The sequence below is a fragment of the Candoia aspera genome, chromosome 2 (assembly GCF_035149785.1).
Source record: "Candoia aspera isolate rCanAsp1 chromosome 2, rCanAsp1.hap2, whole genome shotgun sequence".
In the NCBI taxonomy this organism is placed as follows: domain Eukaryota; kingdom Metazoa; phylum Chordata; class Lepidosauria; order Squamata; family Boidae; genus Candoia; species Candoia aspera.
In genome coordinates, this window is record NC_086154.1 from 162,977,114 (window position 1) to 162,995,487 (window position 18,374).

An 18,374-nucleotide genomic window follows, 5' to 3' on the forward strand; every position below is an offset into this window, starting at 1 on the left:
AACGATCATATATGAAAGACTTTGAACTTTTTAATTTCTCCTGCTAGTGCATAATTTTTTCACCCTCCATAAAGAAATCATTACCAAAGGATTTGCTTTCCCTTTGCTTCCATCTTCTCCCCCTACCCCCACCCTTTCCTCACCCTGAAAAGTTCCAGTTGCCCCTGTAAAGCACATGCACACTGCAAGCATTGAGCAAATAAGTAAATTAACCATCTGGATGACAGAACAGTATCTGCTCCAAAATATGAACAACAGCTACAGCTGCAGGGAGGCTATTGCACAGCTTCAGTCGTCTTACTTACTTGACAGCCGTGGTAAGTTTGAGAGGTCGGACTCCAGGTGTAGCAAAGCGCAGGGAATTCATATAGGCCACGTGCTGAATTGCACGGTTGAAAGTTTCCACATCATCCCCCTCCAAGGTCAGAAGGGACTGAGAGGGGTTGACATGAACCTGTGGGGAGGAAAGGCAGGTGGCTGTGAGGCAGCTTCCCTGGATGTATTAAGGGTTGCTGTCGAGAGACACGAGGAGACTCTGTGGTGGGCAGGAGCAGGCGCGATCCGGGAAGCCAAGCCGAGGTGCTAACAGGGCAGGAAGGAAGATCATGCCATCAGAAGGCAGGGGAAGGTATACCTTCATCCCTTTGCCAAGGCTGTCAAAGTCGCTGTAGTCCAGCCCTTCACGACAGGCATACAGACACTCTATCACCTCCCGGCTCTCAAGGCTGCCAGGGCGAATAGTGAAGCCAGCCAGATAACCATGGAAGAAGTGATGGATCGGCAGAGAGTCTCCTAAGGGGGATACAGGAGGAGGGGTGGTGTGAGAGACAGGTGGAGAGACGGGGAAAAGAGAAGAGAACGGGCGGAAGCATGGGGAGAGAGGCGGTGAGGGGGGAAAAGAGTCTTGGATACGCAGCCAGCTGAGAAGCAGAGCCACTGCAGCATAGACGTTGGGGGTGGCGCAGTGCGCAGCGCCTGTTTTCTCCTGGTGCTTTCAGAGAAGAATCAATTCCCCAAAGGTATCTCGCCTCTTAACACCAATTCGTAGAGTGAACCCTAACTCTGTGCAGATCTGCTTCAGTGAAGATATTAACTGTGTTCTGTCCCAGCTTCAGTCCCTCTCACAAGCCACAAACCACCAGGCTGCTACACTGCTAGGTTATCCTGGTGCCAAGACTTTCTTCCCAGGCATGAAGGGAAGGACAAGGTAGTAGGGAAGGGAAATCTCATGCACGAAGAGAGATGAGAGCCATGCCTGGTGACCCAAGGGATGTCATGTACCTTGTCTCAAATCAGTGGAGTTCTCATTCCCTTTGATTTTTTCCTTGTTTCTCTCCTCTGCACAAGGAAAAAAAAATCAAAACACTGAACGAGAGTCATCCTGTGAGGGTTAGCTCTGACCAAGGAGGACTTAGCATCTCACTGAACCAGGAGCTAGCTGAGCATTGGGACCACCGTTTGAGGTCTGGAGACCTGAGAAGTGAGACTTGCCACTTCTAAACCACTAAACTTAATCAGGGGCACCAGGTGGTGCTGGAAATTTGAGTGGGTCAGTGGGGAGAGACCATGAAATCTTTCCAAAGCTTTCTACTTCCAAGCTAGGTTTCTGGAAACCTGAAACTCCTTTCTGCAAACACAACACCACTTGTTTCCATTCCTTGACAGCCAAATTGGACCTAGATATGCCCCTAAATTGGCTAAAACAAACTTTCTGCCTGGAATGGACCTAAACCGTGGTCAGCCAGATTACAGTCGCTTCTGGGGTTGGGCTTGAATGATACTGGTATTCCTACTGAGACCATTTCACTAAATTATCTGCTGGAATTAAGCCTTCCTTGATCTAAAAACAAAATAAAACAAAACTGGAAACCTAACCACCACCATCCCTTTATCCAGCTCCGTCCCTGGGAATATTTCTATTAATTTTGTACTAAAAAAACCCAATAGACACATATTAATGTAAAACTATTGGATGTACTAATCCTTAGCAAAACTATTCATAGTGTAGTTTATGCTGTTAACTGGACAAACATATTTAGGTTTGTTAATGGAGTCAGCATTGCACTTTTTTTTTTTTTTTTGCAAAAGTTTCTGTGTAGTTGCTTCTTTCCTGGAGGTGTTTGTTTGTTCGTTTTATTCTGCATCTGTCACTCCTCCTGGCAGCTTTTTAGTTCTGCGATTTATGGCACATACTCACCAGCCCAACAAGCTCCGATCACAAGGGAAGATTCACGTCGTGGTGGGTGGACGAGGCCATTGTCATGGATCAGAGCAGGGTCATAGGAGACGCCATCCACGTAAAGGGTAACTGTGGGGAACTCCAGATTCAGAGCATAATGGTGCCACTCGTCATCACAGACCTGCGGCCGGAAAAAAGGACAGACGCCTGTGAGCCTGGTGCAAGCAAGCAAAGAGGGCCATGGAGAAAGTGGGGGAGCACAACAAGCAAGCAGCTGTCTTCTCACCTGCTCCAGTTTCCAGAGGAACTTGACAGGTCTCGCACTCTCCAGCAATGGCCAGTATAGGAAAGCTATGCGGCAGCCGTGCACAGTTAAGGAATAATGGGAGTACCCATCTTCTGCAGGTAGAGAGAAAGGGACATCAGCGGAATTGGCAAAATTGTGATCTGCTGGTTCCAGTTCACTGAGATTATTTGCACTGTCACTGATTCTAGTTCTCCTTATTTGCCAGGGACAGACGCTGGCATCTGCTACTTGAGCCCAATATAACAGAGATCGGCAATTTTTGGAATGGTATATACAGTCCACCTTCCTTTTCCTTAAGCTCTCAAACCAGATGTTATATATGTCATGTCCCCATGTGCAAGGCTTTACATGACTTCCACCTCTCCCTCTTAATGGGAGCAGGGAAATTTCTCTATTTTTTATCATGTGGGGTTTTACTTATATTGACCACCAGTAGGCAGTGCACGACCTCTTTTGTCCTATTTGGGACTCACCAGACACTCACAGACACAAATTTTTCTGTGGGGTTCAAACCCTTTACTGGGAATTGAACTCACGGGCGGTTAAACTTTAGATACATAGTGCATTAGCTTTAGGAGCGATCCAAGCCCTGGTGCTCTGTGACATTGCAGGAAGACATACTGTATATAAAGGTTATCTTTAGAATGGTATATATAGTCCACCTTCTTTTTTTCTTAAGCTCTCCAGCCAGAAAGATATGGATGTTACATATGTCATGGCCTCATGAGGGGAGGGGAATTTTTCTATTTTTATACAATGTATATCCTATATACCTGTGCCTCGTGTGGTGCCTCGCGTGGCACAGAGTGGTAGGTGGCAGTATTGCAACTGAAACTCTCCCCACAACCTGAATTCGATCCCAGCGGAAGCTGGACTCTCGGGTAGGCAGCTCAGGTCAACACAGCCTTCCATCCTTCTGAGGTGGGGAAGGCAATGGCAAATGTCTGCCAAGAAAACATCGCGAAAGCAGCATCCCTCCAAAGGGTCAGACATGACTCGGTGCTTGCACAGGGGACCTTTCACCTTTCACATATCCTATGTGGTGTTTTTACTTATATTCATTACTAGGAGGCAGTACATGACCAGTTTAATTCTGTTTGGGCCTATTTGGGCCTATTTGTCGTACAACTTCATACATCATGTAAAACTATGAAGGGTGTTGGAAGCCACGTCAAACCTCATACATGAGGGGATGACATATGTAACATATATCTCTCTGTGTGTACAGAATCCCAAACAGGATGAAACTGGTCACTAATTGCCTCCTAGTGGTCAATATAAGTATAGACTGACCATATTTGCATTCATGATAAGCCAAAGTGGTGGAGAAATTTGGCTTTCAAGCAGAAAGACCCAAATGGCTCAGTAATGCCATCAGATCCATCCAACAGTCCAGCCTGCCTGTTCCAGCAGCAGAAAAAGATATTTAACTACAAAGTACAGCAAAGAATAATCTTCAGCAACATGTAAGAGGACAAGGGAAAGCTGAAAGTTCTGCTGGTGATTGGTGTATGAGCAGAACAGTATTACTTGCATCCCTTTTTGACCTGAGTAATGTTGAAATCTGATCTCCTTGGAGATCATTCATTTTCACAATATTAGGGAATATTCCCTTCCCTTCAGGTAGAGGGAGTATGAGATTGAGAAAGAGGATTTCAACCTCAACTCTCCTTCCAGCATCTACTAGGTCTGGCAACCTTTCATTTGAATCAATTTAGACACCTGACCTGCTCTAAAGTCACTACCACAAATAAATTCTAGTCTGCCTATTGTTTTTTCTATTGACATCACTCATTTCTGGCATAGCAACATGTCAAAAAAGCAAGCAAGCAACCAGTGTATAAAAAAAAGTGCCTGTGCTTGGTTATCAGGGAAGAGGTCTGAATGTTCACAAAGACAAGTTAACAAGTGGCTCTTTTAATCTTGTTCTGCTGTGCACATTTCACAATTATGCACTTGTACTGAAAACCTATAGAAGATAATCCTCCTGAAGATTGAATTTAATTTCCTGATCCACTTTCATTAAGAGATGTGGTTTCATATCCATATGTTGTGAATTTAGACATGATAACCAAGAAGTGGTTATCTGAAGTGGGAAACCCATTTTGATCTGAAGACCAAACTAATTTTGGACACATGAGACAGAGATAAGTGGGACCAAGTCTTAAAAGGGATCAAAGACACTGCCCTGTGGGCCTGCAGCCCCAAGATGCTTTAACCCACATACTGACACACATGCTTCATTTACTTGTAAAGTGCAATTAGCGTTCATTGTTAGCGGAGACTATTTTAAAGTCTATTTTAACACTCTAAGGAGGCACTACAGCATTGAGAATGAATGCATTATCCCCACGCTCCTTCCTCCTAGCAATAAGGTATTAAAATGCATTCACTTATGTCAATTGAGGTCATTCCAAAGCCTCACTTAGCTACAACCTCTCTGTAGTAGGGAGAGAATCAGTAGCTTGAAAGGGTTGGGGAGGAATTCACACCTCCTGGGTTCCTACTGGATGCCACAGCAGCAAAGAGAAGGTATTGTGCAGCACTCTGCCAACATTATCATTTGTGCCAAAGCGCTGGGAACCGTGCCAACAGCCACAACTGGTTTTATTGCAGAGCAGAGGTGAGTTTTCAAGGGAGATCAGCACTTTGGGAAAAGGGGGGTTATCTAGAAGTTCCCTCCAATGAAGCCGCCACTTCAGTAAAAGGCTTTAAACAACTTGAACTAAGAATAATGAAAGCTACAGTAACTTACAATTTAACAGACCATTTGTGACGGGGAAGTTGTCTGTTAAATCTGACTGTCTGTTAAACCCAAATGTCTGTCACTGACATAATTTCTATCATTGGCTAATTGATGTTTTTACGCAAATTATGTAATGATGCAAATGATGTAAAATATCCATAGAATGACCTTGTACATTTCTACTATTACATCTAAATAACAACCTTTATATCAATATAGATAAAAATTAGGGTATATGTCAATAAATAGTCTCACAGTATGGCCAAGATTCATTATTTCAATATATTTGCCTATGTTGGATCCATCAATGAGCCAAAAAGGCTGATTACTTTCTATGGCCCTGTTCCCCCAACATCCTTAAGTGAGTAAATAGAGAAGTTAGTGTACTGTACTGTGGAAACATGAGGCAGTTCTAGACTTAAAGTTCTCACTTCAATGGGATTATACAATGTCCAACAGGTTTATAGCCCATGCCCCCAAACTATCTGACCTACCATGTAATCTATTCTGATGTTTGCGAGGTCAATAAAAGAGTCTTACCACTCCGCATGGTGCTGCAGATGATAGTTTCCTCCTCCTTCTTGCCCTTGTTTGGCATCACCCCATGTTTCATCCACAGGGACAAGGTGAAATGGTCACTCAGTCCTTCAAGAGCTCCTGTTCCACTGCCCATGGGCACCTGGGTTGCCTGACTGCCATTGAACCAATAGATGAGACTGCTGTCCTGGCTATAATGGACTGAAAGGCGTGCTGTCCAGTTGGCCATGGGACCTGGGACTGGCAGCAGGTCTACCTCACCTCTAGCAGCACCTGTAGGGGCAAGAGAGGAGACTCAGAATAGAGAAGATCCATTGAAAGGTGCCCTTCCTTTGGGATAAGGCTGGCATGAGATTTTGGTTCTTAAGGTGGAAAATCTACATAGCTTCCTACCTCCTTGTACTAATTAATATGAGGCAACTCCCGTTCTCCCGTTCCCTATGAAATTACAGCAGTGGCAGAAAGTAATCCCCACAGCACATATGCATCTCCCATTACTTTCAGTTGGATTTGTACAGAGGAACCTCCCAATAGGTTGTGATCCATGTCTCAAATCTTATGTCCATCACTTTTAACAGTGCCCCAAATCTGTCCTTCTGACTATCCAAAGTTTAGAAACTCTATCCCCAGACTTTTGGGTGAAACACTGTGGATGCCTTGACTCATCGCCTACCCTTGAGGTGGTTGACATAATTTAGGCAAAGGTTCTTTTAGAATACATTTCTGTCCATCCCCCCCGCTCCTGCCCCCAGTGTTTCTCCTCCAAATATAACTGGATATGAAGAGAATACACACCACAGAGTTTACGCAGAGACTTCTCAGAGTAATTGTCCCGATCACAACCTTTGGCCACATGATTTGTCTGCAACTCTACAGTAGCTTGGATGTTCCATAGGGGCTCATCACATGTCTCCAAATGGATGCTGGGAAAAAGAGCAAGGCTGCCTGTTCCAGGAATGTATTCAATTCTCTTATTCCAACCTGTTGCAGATTAAATCATGTTAGGACATGGTACTAGAGATTTTCCTCTGCCAGCTATTTCAGCCTAGACAAACCTCCTAGCTTCCCTCAGGGTTTTGCAGCAAATCAATCCATCACTATTTTAATTACATACAGACTACATTTCACCTGCTCTTCCCCCTAGGAAGCTGAGGTAACATGGGTGATGTGGCAATTTCCGTTCCATTTAGGGATTATAGAGTTCATCTGTGTATTAGAGGAAGGATTTTTCTGCTGGCAATAAAGACACAATATTCAAGTGTCAATCTTCTGACCGAGTGTTACAAGGACATTAGAACATACCAGTGTTGCAAAGTTTTAATTCATTTATGGCATATTTTAGAAGATGGTCAAAAGGTTTGTATCAGGGCAGGTGGCAGCACAGGACCAACCTTTTCTGGGTTCAGGCACTAACAGGGTTGGGGTTACTTTAGCCTCCCACTAAATTTTACTAATCATAGTTTGCTAGAGTAGATTTAGGGGCAGAATTGGCACCTGGGTTTACTGCTATGGGTGGCAGCAAGGAATATTGCTTCTTTAAAAGGGAGATTTTTTTTCCCCTGGGGCAGCGTTAGGAATTAGAATTCCTCTAGCCTCACATTTCTTCTTCTCAGTGTGGGTGGAAGGTATAGAGAGACGTAGAAGCCTTTCCTTTTACCAGCCTCCCAGGACATGTGATGCTTCCTCATCTTTTGTTCTATCTCCATTAACCTTCCTTTTTGTTGGCTTTCTAAAAAAATCTGGAACACTTCATATGATTTGAGGGTGCTCTTCTATTTGATCTGTTCAATTGCTGATAATTTCATTTGCTAATATTTTAAATCTTATGCTGTTAGTTGACACGCTGTATTGTTAAATGCTATGTGAATCCTTGTGATTAAGAGATGAATATTAAAAGACCAATACTCTATCTATTGTTCATTGACAGACCTTATTTTTAATTTATTTATTTATTAAACAAATTTAAAAGGCCACCCAACTCACACACGGTGACTCTGGGCAGCTTACAGAATTAAGATTATTCTGTTGAGATCGGTGTATATAGTTGGTCTGAGGTGGACCAAGGGCAGCTGTGAAGATGTAAGCATCAATGTGAAATATGGGGTACTTTCCATTACTGTTAAACAAGTCTCTTGCTGGAATGCAAAAATTTATTTATTTATTTATCAAATTTATATGGCCAGCCATCTCACACAGAGTGACCCTAGGTGGTATACAATAACCAGTTTGGTCTAGTGGTTAAGGCAATGGGCTAGAAACCAGGAGATGGAGAGTTCTAGTCCTGCCTCAGGCATGAAAGCCGGCTGGGTGAACTTAGGCCAGTCCCACTCTCTCAGCCCAACTCACCTCACAGGGTGGTTGTTGTGGGGAAAATAGGAGGAAAAAGGAGTATTAGGTATGTTCGCCACCTTGAGTTATTTATAAAAATAATAAAGGCAGGATAGAAAATAAATAAATAAAAATAAAACCAACAATTAAAACATTCTACAACAACCACTTAAAATAATTCATAGCCCTGTGATGACCACCTTATTCACTTCATATCAGTGATTCAATTTGATATATTGGACTTAGCTCAGACTGGAAACAGCAGTTTCCCATAATGGAATGCATGACCCCATGACCCCAAGCATGAAAATCAGCAGTGCCATTTTAGATTTCAGAAGAACAGGAATGAGATTCAGCAAAGACCAAAGGCTTCTGGGTTTAACTGCAGGACATTTTATTTAAATTCTACCTAACACTAAGTAAAACAATTACTGAGACTAGATAAAGAAGTGTTCTTTGTCTAAAATGAAGGACTTACCTTGTTGCCATGTATACATAATACATATTATGTATACATAATCTTTTTAGAATCTTTTTTTTATGAGGATGGGATTGAATCAGTTATAAAATTGTGTTAAATTTATGCAATGAATACATTTGACCAGACTACCCACAGAGGTTTTATAGAACTTCCACTTCAAGTGCTGGTTCTAAATCCAAAAATTTTAATTTAATCCTCTCTTAAAATGTTTCATAAGATGCTAGAGCAAATTCTCAGTATCGTGAAAGGTCAGCAAATAGTTAATTATTTAATTTGTTATTACAAGTACTCCTCGCTTAACATCAGTAATTGGGACCGGAATTTCCATTGCTAAGCAATGTGGTCGTAAAGCACAACATTACGTGACCACATCGTTTAGCGACAGAAATCCAGGCAGTCCCTGTTGCCACCCTTAAGTGAGGAGCTCCTCACAACTTCCTGCCAGCTTCCAACCAGCAAAGTCAGTGGGGAAGCTGGCAGGAAGTTGCAAGTCGCGGGCAGCTTGCAAGGAGGATGATGGTGGCTAAGTGGCTGCTGCGGCATAGCATGAGCACAGCCAGGTGGGGGGTGGCTGCTGCTGGATGTGAGAGGACGCGCTGGTGGCTGCTGCAACGCTGGGCAAGTGCGGATGGGCAGGCATACACTACAGAGTGTGGGCAGGGTGTTGCTGCAGGTGTTCATGTGCTACGGAGTACAAGATCCCAGGGATCTTGTACTCCATAGCCGAGCTCCTCAGGAGAAAAAGCAGCGGGAGCAAGAGCGCCTTCAGGAGCAGCTTGCAACCTTCCCTTCTGGCTTCCCCATTGATTTTGCTTGGGGGAAGCTGGCAGGAATGGTTGCAAATGGTGATCACATCACTGCGGGATGCTGCAACCATTGTTAAGTGCAAGCCGGTTGCCAAGTGCCTGAATCACAATCGTGCTTGTGGGGGTGCTAGGACGGCCGGAACTTCGAGGACCAGTCATAAGTATCACTTGTTTAGCGCCGTCGTAACTTTGAATGATCACTGAACGAGTGGTCGTTAATTGAGGACTACCTGTAGAGTATTTTTACTGTTAAGATACAAAGTGATACTTTCAAAACAACTTGGCTAGGTTTTGATACTATGTATCTTGGTACAGAGACATTTCCTGCTCAACCTTATGTATAAAAATGTCCTAGGCAGCCACTGAGATATGTCAGTCCCACTAAGGAGACCTAAAATTCTCTTTAGTGCTTGTTATTAAGATTTTTTTAAAGAAATAATTTTAAAAAGCACATTCTATGCAATTTAAACTTGAATAAGTGCCCTCCCCACTGAAAACTCAAAACATGCCCCTTCTTTACAACCCTTTTACATGGGTCATGCGTCCCCTGAATAAAGCAAAAGGGAGATTCTGCTTATTAAACAAATGGACAAAAGTTGACTTAAGAATAAAACAAAGCTGCACCATTTAAAATATCTATGGCACCACCAGCAGTAGCATCAAATTCTGATACTTTTGATTTGCTAGCAACCTACATGATAAGTACAGAGTATTTTGGACTCTCTTCCAAAGCATTTACACCCTACATTTTATTAAGATTGAAACATGTAGTCAATTTATTTTCCCCAAGGAAAAATGGGGAATGTACATGCATGTGAAAAGAACTTCCTACCTTGCCAACTAGGTTTACAGGTGGGCTTCACCTGAATTTCGACCTCAGCATCATCAGAGGCTCGCTTCTTGCCACAGTCATACGCTGTCACTGTGAACTTATACAGGCGCTCGCCACTGTACTGCAGTTTCTCTGTGTTCTCAATGTTCCCTGGTAGAAACAGCACGACCCCAGCGTTACAGGACCCAAGGACAGCACAGGAAGGCAGAAGAGGAAAAGCAGAGGGTAGGTAAGGGAGCACAAAAAGGCAAAAACCACAGAAAAATAACTTCGTGTTGAAAGCACAACCGAAAACTGTTCTTTTAAGTTATATGTATATGTGAGCAAGTGGATTTAGTCTGTGGGAGGCAGGAGAGAGAGGGAGAGAGAATGAGAACAGCATTACATCTGCCTCTGAAGCCACAACTTCCTGCAGATGCTTCTCCATTAAAAAAAAAAAAAAAAAACCTCAAACACATCTGAAACCTTAGTGTGACTCCCAAACAACTTTATTTCCACCTTTAAGGAAAAAAGAAGGCCCCAAGCAACTCCGTCATTCATGAGTGTGTATGCTTTACATAGCCTTGTTCCGTAGCTGTGACTGAAGCTGCTTCCCAAGATCTGGGCCAGTTCAACATCCAGAAAGTAATTCAGGTGCTCACCGTCATTGTCAATCAGGAAGGGGACATTAGGAGTCAAGATCTCATAGTAGCAGATCTGGCTGTACTGAGGGGAGCAGTCACCATCAATAGCTTCCACCCTCAGGATGCGATCGTAGAGCTTCCCTTCCGTCACTGCCACACGATAAAGCTTATCCACAAAGACCGGAGCAAACTCGTTGACATCGTTCACCCGCACGTGCACTGTGGCCCTGAGTGGAGGAAGGGGGGTAGTAAGCAACAGCATCCAGAAACTCTTTCTTAAAGGAGAGAGAGGCCAGGCTTTCTCAGCCCCTCCCCGCACCTCTGCACACTAGAATACTATTGCAGTGATTTACCTCACCAGACTGTTACAAAGCTCACCTACTGTACTTCACAAGACTCCTATAAGGGTTCCTCAGGAGGCCCCTACATTCTTGCCATAACGCTAGCGAATGTTTCCTGAGAAGACAGCTTTGAGGCCTGCCCTCCGCAGCAAGAGAATTACTTTTCCGGCAAGGTTTATATTTTCCAAGCAAAGCTTTGAAGGTAGTCAAACTAGGGGAAAACCTGTCTTGGAGTGGACTTTTCAAGAAGAAAATAACAAGCATAGGAGGAATCAAGCCCTTTCACTGCTAGCACCCCTTCTGGTTTGCAAGTCTTCCACTCCCTTATTGAAATGAATGTGGAAGACATGGGTAAGGCCTTTGCTTAGCTGACGACTGATTCTCCATAAGCTTTGAATTGTTTTGAGAGAAGCATTTTAAATTAAACACTAGGTTCTATGGATCTACACATTATGTTACATCAGCTAATTTGAGCAGTAGGAAAGAAACCCAGAATTAAATGCAAGAGACTCTTAAATATCTCATTGCAAGCCAATGAGCAATTCCACCCACTTCCTGAATGTCGGCCAGTTCTCCCACTAGCATTCCCCAAGAGACTTAGCAGGTTCAGGGAGAAATCATTCCAGCACTCTGAATCCAATAAGCCTTCAGTCTTACTTGTGGGACTTCTTGGTGTTGGCACCATCAGGACCTTCACCACAGTCATAGGCCTGGATGGTGAAAGTGTGTTCTTTATGAGCTTCACAATCCACCGGCTCTTTAGCCCGGATCAACCCCTCGCCTGTTGCTTTGTCAAGGATCACTGCTTCAAAAGGCACTCCTGCCCCATGGATCCGGAATCCACATATCTCACCTGGTTTCCCAAAAGCAAGTAATACAAAGAAGAAAAAAGGAGATTTTAAGAAAAAAGGAAATATAGGAAGGAAAAAATTTCTATTTTCTGTTCTGTCCTTCTCTCTACCCTCTTCATTGGCATGAAGTAAGCTGGCAGCTTTCTCAAACAAAAGTCTTTTCAAACTCTGAGAGGCTGGGACAGATTGCTTTTGAATGATTCCCACCACATATACTGTCTTTGCAAGGCATCCTGTGCCAATCACATTCTCTCATATTTTGGAAAATATGCTGCTAGATTTTCCCCTACCTTTTTGAAAGTCCAAACTGACATCAACCTTACAAGATGTTGGGATTTGATTATTAAAGACAAAAGTGTTCTTTCTTAGTTTCATTATAATTTCCATTCCCAACCAAGATGTTCTTTTTCTATGTTTTTCAAATGAATGGAGACAAATAGGTTAGAAACCTTAATAGGTACCACATACTCATAGGTACCATATGAGTTTCATCCTGTCCTGTAAGATACCCAGCAGGTACGCAATTACTATCTCTTCTGGGCCACTCAAACCCTACAAAGGCAGGTGAAAGATTCCCACCTGTATCCAACATTCATCACCAAACTTTCAATAGATGACAAGTGTTGGAAGGAAGCCAAAGGTGTCTCCTGACATTGGTAGGCTTGAATAGCACAGAAATAGAATTAACAAGAGGCACCCCTACTGGGAACTGGAAGTTCCCTCCTTCTGTAGTTACTTGTTGCTGTCATTCATATGAAGCTATTCAATACCAGTTCCTGGGAAGCCCACTCATCTGAAGTTAACTTGCTGACTGAGGATGGAAAGCTATTTCAATCACTGTATCTACACCCATGGTAGTAGAAGACAATGACCTAGATCTGGTTCACACATCACACTAAAACAGGACTTCTCAAGCTATGCAGTTGGCAACATCCATCAATATTAAATGAATTTGAGCAATCCCGTCCCTAGGCAAAGCAGGAATGAATACTGACAGCACTTTTACTTTCCTGGGGTAAACAAGATTGCTCCAATCCCCCTCTAAATCATTTGGGACCCCCTGCTAGGTTATAACCCACAATTTGAGATGCTCTGCACTAAGGCATAATTTGATTCAATCATGGTATGTCATAATTATGGGGTCCACACACTGCTAAACCAGTAACAAACAAATTATATGTGATATGTGAATCTAGGCACAGTTTAAAACATGGCACAATAAGTGAACTTAATAATTGTGGCTTATTCTCTGCTGCTCTTAATCTAAGTTTATTAAACTATGATGTTGCAATATTTTGTGAGCTGCTTTGAGAAAACTGCATTTTCACTAATGCCATATACACATATAAAATAAAACAAACAAACTTCATCCCACGCAAGATTAACATTAGTCACTGAAGTCTACGGCCCAGGAAATGGGAATATGTGGGAAACCCAACCAGAGAAATACCTCCTATAGTTGGAATTAAAATATGGATATGCACAATAATTTCAAATGCTCAATCCAATTTTGGTTGGGGGCCCCTCCATGTGTGGGGCCTGGGAAAATGATCCCCTTATCCTTCACAAAAACAGCTCCGTGAAATTCACTGGCTTTTGGTCCATTTCTGGTCCCAATTCAAGGAGCTGGCATGAACCTATACAGGATTTTACCCAGCTGGTGCTTCAGTATCTAGAATGCCTTTTTCCATATGTTCCACCCTTTAGCTTAAGGTAGAATTTCCCAATCTTGGCAACTTCCAGACATGTGGATTTCAGCTCCCAGAATCCAGCTATCCGAAAGTTGCCAAGGTAAGGAAATACTGCCCTAAGATCATCTCCAGAGGGCCTGCTTCAGGTGTCCTCTTATGCTGAGGTCAAATACAGCAAGTAGCTGCTACTGGCTCTTCCTTGTAAGGTACAGTATGTTAACACCCATTGCTATTCTGGTGTCAGACAAAGATGACTTTATTTGCTCAGGTCTTTTAACATATTGTGTGTTGCAATAGAGGAGCATTGTTATTTATTGTTTCAATTTATTTCCGACCCTCTGCCCATTCAATATTAATCTTGGCTGTCTATGTTTTATTGTTACATTTTAATTACGTTTCTTTTTTAAAACAAGGGATTCTAGGCATGCTTGGGAACCTCTGTTTGAAGGTTTCCTGTTTTACATGCTTTGTAAAATAAAAGAAATGAAACAAATGATGAGGCAGGTGCTCCACGCAGCTCTCTTTTATGTGGAGCTATTTTCTATATCAACGGGCCTCTGGCACATCATGTCTCCCAACACCATTTATAAAGCCTTTCGGTTGGTGTTAATTGGAAAGTGCTATTCAAGCATTCAGAAAGGAGAAATACTCGCTATAAACATTCCCAATCAGCTCTGCCTCTGCAGATGTTGTTCAAATCATGTCAGCTCCCTCAGAACATCTATTTACATGGCACAACTGTCTGCAGGGGAAATGCCTTTGTGTTTGTATGTACTGTGTTAGTTTCCATTCGAGCAACAACCCCGATAATACAAGCCTTCTGCTTGTGTGGAAACCAGCATGTTTATAATCACACATGAAAGGCTTCTGCAAACATCCATGCTGTAAATGTGGAAGTCCTGTGTGGGGAATGTCATTTTAGTGACAATGGGCTTAGGACGCAGAGATAGCACTCACACACAGAGTAAGCTTCTTTTACAGAGATGAAAACAGAGCTGTAGTCAAGGTGAAAAAATTGAGTTCACTGCCACATGTCAGGAGGTTCACTGTTATTGTCAGCCCCTGATTTGATCAGGGATGGTTTTATGTATCCACTAGGATATACCACCAAGTTGTAATATTTGGAGACTGTTTATATTATGGAAGGTACCATAGCACATTGGAACATTCCTACATTAAAACTGTAGCTTTGGGCCTGCAGTAATATGTGAGATCTTTCCCTGGAGCATCACAGAATAGAGCTCCTGAGGCGAGTCTCATTGTCAGAGATTTCTATATATGAGAAGGTATAAGAACTTCATGGATGTTTTATTCCTTGCTGCCAGGTGATTTCACTAATCCATCTTAGTCCATCATTTTTATTGATTCTGCTCTGCGAATTTAGATTATATATTGCACAAATTATCTTGAACTGCAGTTTTCTTGCACTTCCTAGGAAAAGAATTAGTCATTTTGGCAGGAAATGCAGACAACTCTGCTGACATATTTTAGAGGAACAGTAGCAGAATCTTCACAGGTTTGGAGGACCAGTGTGCAATCTCTGTTGCAAGAAAAAAGTGATAGGAAATACTGTCAGCACACATGCCCTGCTAATGCTCAGAGGTACTTGACAATGGTCCTTGGAGGGCCAGGCCAATGTAAGCCATCCACAGACCATGAGATGCTGAAACCTTTAGCCTCCATGAACACAAAGCCTTAGAGCAGTGTTTTTCAACCTTGGCCACTTGAAGACGTGTGAACTTCAATTCCCAGAATTCCCCAGCCACAATTGCTGGCAGGGGAATTCTGGGAGTTGAAGTCCACACATCTTCAAGTAGCCAAGATTAAGAAACACTGGCTTAAAGGCTTTCTTTCCTTAATCTCTCCAACGAACTGATGTCTCATGCAGAATTAGTGCCCTCCTCCCTATGTATCAATGATTTCTTATATCTGTATGGATTTACTCTCAATCTGCCTCAGACAGAAAGAGATACTAAGGGGTATTTCTAGATGGAGGCTATTCTAGCTTTCTTAAGTAACTGGGTTAATTAGGTGTTTGGCTTGGTTTGTAAGAAAAACAGATAACAGTAGTGATACAAAAAGACAGGAAGAGTACAAATGAAAGATAACATTTAGTCTCCTCATAAAATGCTTGAGGCAGGACAATTGCCAAATAAAAGGGGGTGTTTGAACTGGGTAGAAAAACCTGGAACTTAGTCTAAAGGAAAATAAATAGACTCTTCACTTCTGGTCCTTATCTTCAAATTTAACTCCTTCTCCCAAAGCCCTAACAAGGAGGAAAAAGATAAAAGCTTAAAATTTTGACTCAAGCCCTGAAACTTGGCATACCTCAGCTCACAATGATTGTGGCCTAATTCTTCTCTCTACCCAAACTGTAATGCTAATCTGGATCAGGCTTCCCTATGGCTATTCTTTAGTATGAAAAAAAAAATCACACCAGCTAATTCATTGCTTAATTGTACATTGAATTTGACCCTTCTGTATGCAGCTACAGTGGCTGGATTCATACATGCTTCACCACAGCATTTTTGTTTGGCTTTGACTTGGTACATGGACCCATACATTCAGGTTTGTAAACTATGGTTTAGGCTTTAGTGCAGTGTATAAGACAGGTCATTCCTCAAACCATGGTTAAAACAAACTCTGACTATGTACTTGAACTTGGCTAATAAAAACCATATGAGCACCTCTGCCAGTGACGTACCTGCATAGCGCAATGGTGCATCCTTGTCCAGAGCAAAGAGTGGAGGGTTCAGTAGGACTGTGTTGTCATTCTCCATGACAATGCCTTGATACTCAGCTTCAATCCAAGGCTTGTGCTTGTTGGCTAAGAGCATTGGGAGTGCAAAAAGGATGGTAAACAGCAGGATAATCCATGTCTTCTGAGTTGTTACCAAATGACATTTATAATGCCTCTCATGTTATTTATTTATTTATTTATTTTCTATCCTGCCTTTCTTAATTTTAGAAACAACTCAAGGCAGCGAACATACCTAATACTCCTTCCTTTTCCTCCTCTTTTCCCCGCAACAACCACCCTGTGAGGTGAGTTGGGCTGAGAGAGAGTGACTGGCCCAAGGTCACCCAGCCAGCTTTCAGGCCTAAAGTGGGACTAGAACTCTCCATCTCCTGGTTTCTAGCCCGTTGCCTTAACCACTAGACCAAACTGGCTCTCTCACTGGCAACAGTGAATCCTCTTATTTATTTTTTCTTGAGAGGCATTTTATTCTGTCCCAGAATGAGCAGAGGAAACACTTGAAAAACATATACAGCCCTCCAATATCCTGAGTAATAACTGAGGCAGCAAATGGTGCACAGCTTGTCCAGGGAATGTGCACTGGGGCCAGTATTCACTGGGAACAATTGGAACCCAACTGTAGTCAGATCAGGGACTCAGAACGAGGGTTTCTACTAGTCCAATATGATCAACCGTTCCAAGAACTACTGTGTCATACTTTTCAACAGTGTCATCTATCAGCAGGGGCTAGAGCAAACCAAGGAAAGATTTTTCCAAGCAACTCCTAACTGGAACACTAATGCTCATCAGTGACAATGGCCCTGCCTAGAAAGTAGAATTCGCTGCTGAGATTTAAGCTAATGCACAGGGTCTGGGTGAGGTTAAGTGGAGAGGAAGGTCACATAATGCCACCCTGGGCCCCCGCGGGAAGGATTAGAAAAATGTATCATAATCCAACCCAGAAAGGAGTGGTACATCCTGGCCACATCCTAAATCCTGCTGGTTTCCATTTGCCAGAGTGCAAAGTGTGGGGCTATTTAGTGAAGCTTTTCAGCTAGATTGGAACAATGTCAATAGCAGATTTTCACTTGCCGACCTCTCAGTAGCCAAGGCCTCCTCCCTCCGGCAGGGACATATCAAGGGATTATGAAGGTACTTTAATTCCTCAACATGTTCCTTAAAGGGATTGACATTATTTTACAATAGCAGCCTTCTTTTTTATTGTGGAGTAGAGTTCTTATAATGGACATTATTGCTAAAAAGCAAAGAGACTGCCTATGAATTAGCTGGTGATTGTATGTCGCTGTCACAATGTCAATTCTTTAAAAACATATTTAACAATATTTTACAGGGCAAATGTTCAACACTATTCAAAATCTAGGTAATTTTAAAAACATTCTTGGGGTTTTTTTTTAGCTTCACACAGACATGCACTTACATACATATATGCTTTCTCTCTGAATTATTTTTTTAAAGTGTATTTCAAAAGACTAAAATCAATATAATAAGATTAGTATTAATGCCTAGGTTAAAATCATAATGCTCAGTGTACATAATGCTCAGTGTATCTACATGCTATAAATCTTGTAACTTGAACCCTTTCTGATTGGCAAATATTTAGAAATTGTACATTTTAACCCAGTGTTCAGCTAAGACAAATAAGCTGCGGAGGTCAAATTAGAAGATAGCTAAAAAAAAAAAATCACAAGTTGTTTGCTCTGACACAGTAACACTAAAAACAGAGCTTTTGACAGACACCTTTATCACCATCGCCTTGGAAGTTCCATCAGGATATGTGCATTTCCTGCTGGTTCCTTTCACAAGCCAACAGGCCCTTTGCTCTCCAGTAACTAACCACCTGAACTTCCTTAGTAGAGGCCATAACAGGGGGAAGTGAAGGATTGGCAGGAGAAAC

At 42.5% G+C, this 18,374-nt stretch overlaps 1 protein-coding gene across 2 annotated transcripts in view; it reads right to left on the reverse strand.

Moving 5' to 3' along the window:
* The window catches only part of CLSTN3 (calsyntenin 3), a 32,389-nt gene that overhangs the window by 10,559 nt on the left and 3,456 nt on the right, over positions 1–18,374 (reverse strand). The window contains exons 2-12 of one of the 2 annotated variants that reach the window (XM_063294655.1): positions 16,427–16,549; positions 11,838–12,033; positions 10,858–11,066; positions 10,217–10,366; positions 6,565–6,750; positions 5,773–6,042; positions 2,466–2,578; positions 2,198–2,360; positions 1,282–1,338; positions 635–792; positions 306–454 (exon numbers count right to left, since the gene is read on the reverse strand). In XM_063294655.1, the coding sequence (XP_063150725.1) occupies positions 306–454; positions 635–792; positions 1,282–1,338; positions 2,198–2,360; positions 2,466–2,578; positions 5,773–6,042; positions 6,565–6,750; positions 10,217–10,366; positions 10,858–11,066; positions 11,838–12,033; positions 16,427–16,549 (1,774 nt within the window). The remainder of the gene's footprint in view (positions 1–305; positions 455–634; positions 793–1,281; positions 1,339–2,197; positions 2,361–2,465; positions 2,579–5,772; positions 6,043–6,564; positions 6,751–10,216; positions 10,367–10,857; positions 11,067–11,837; positions 12,034–16,426; positions 16,550–18,374) is intronic. The other variant, XM_063294656.1, reaches the window with a different exon arrangement.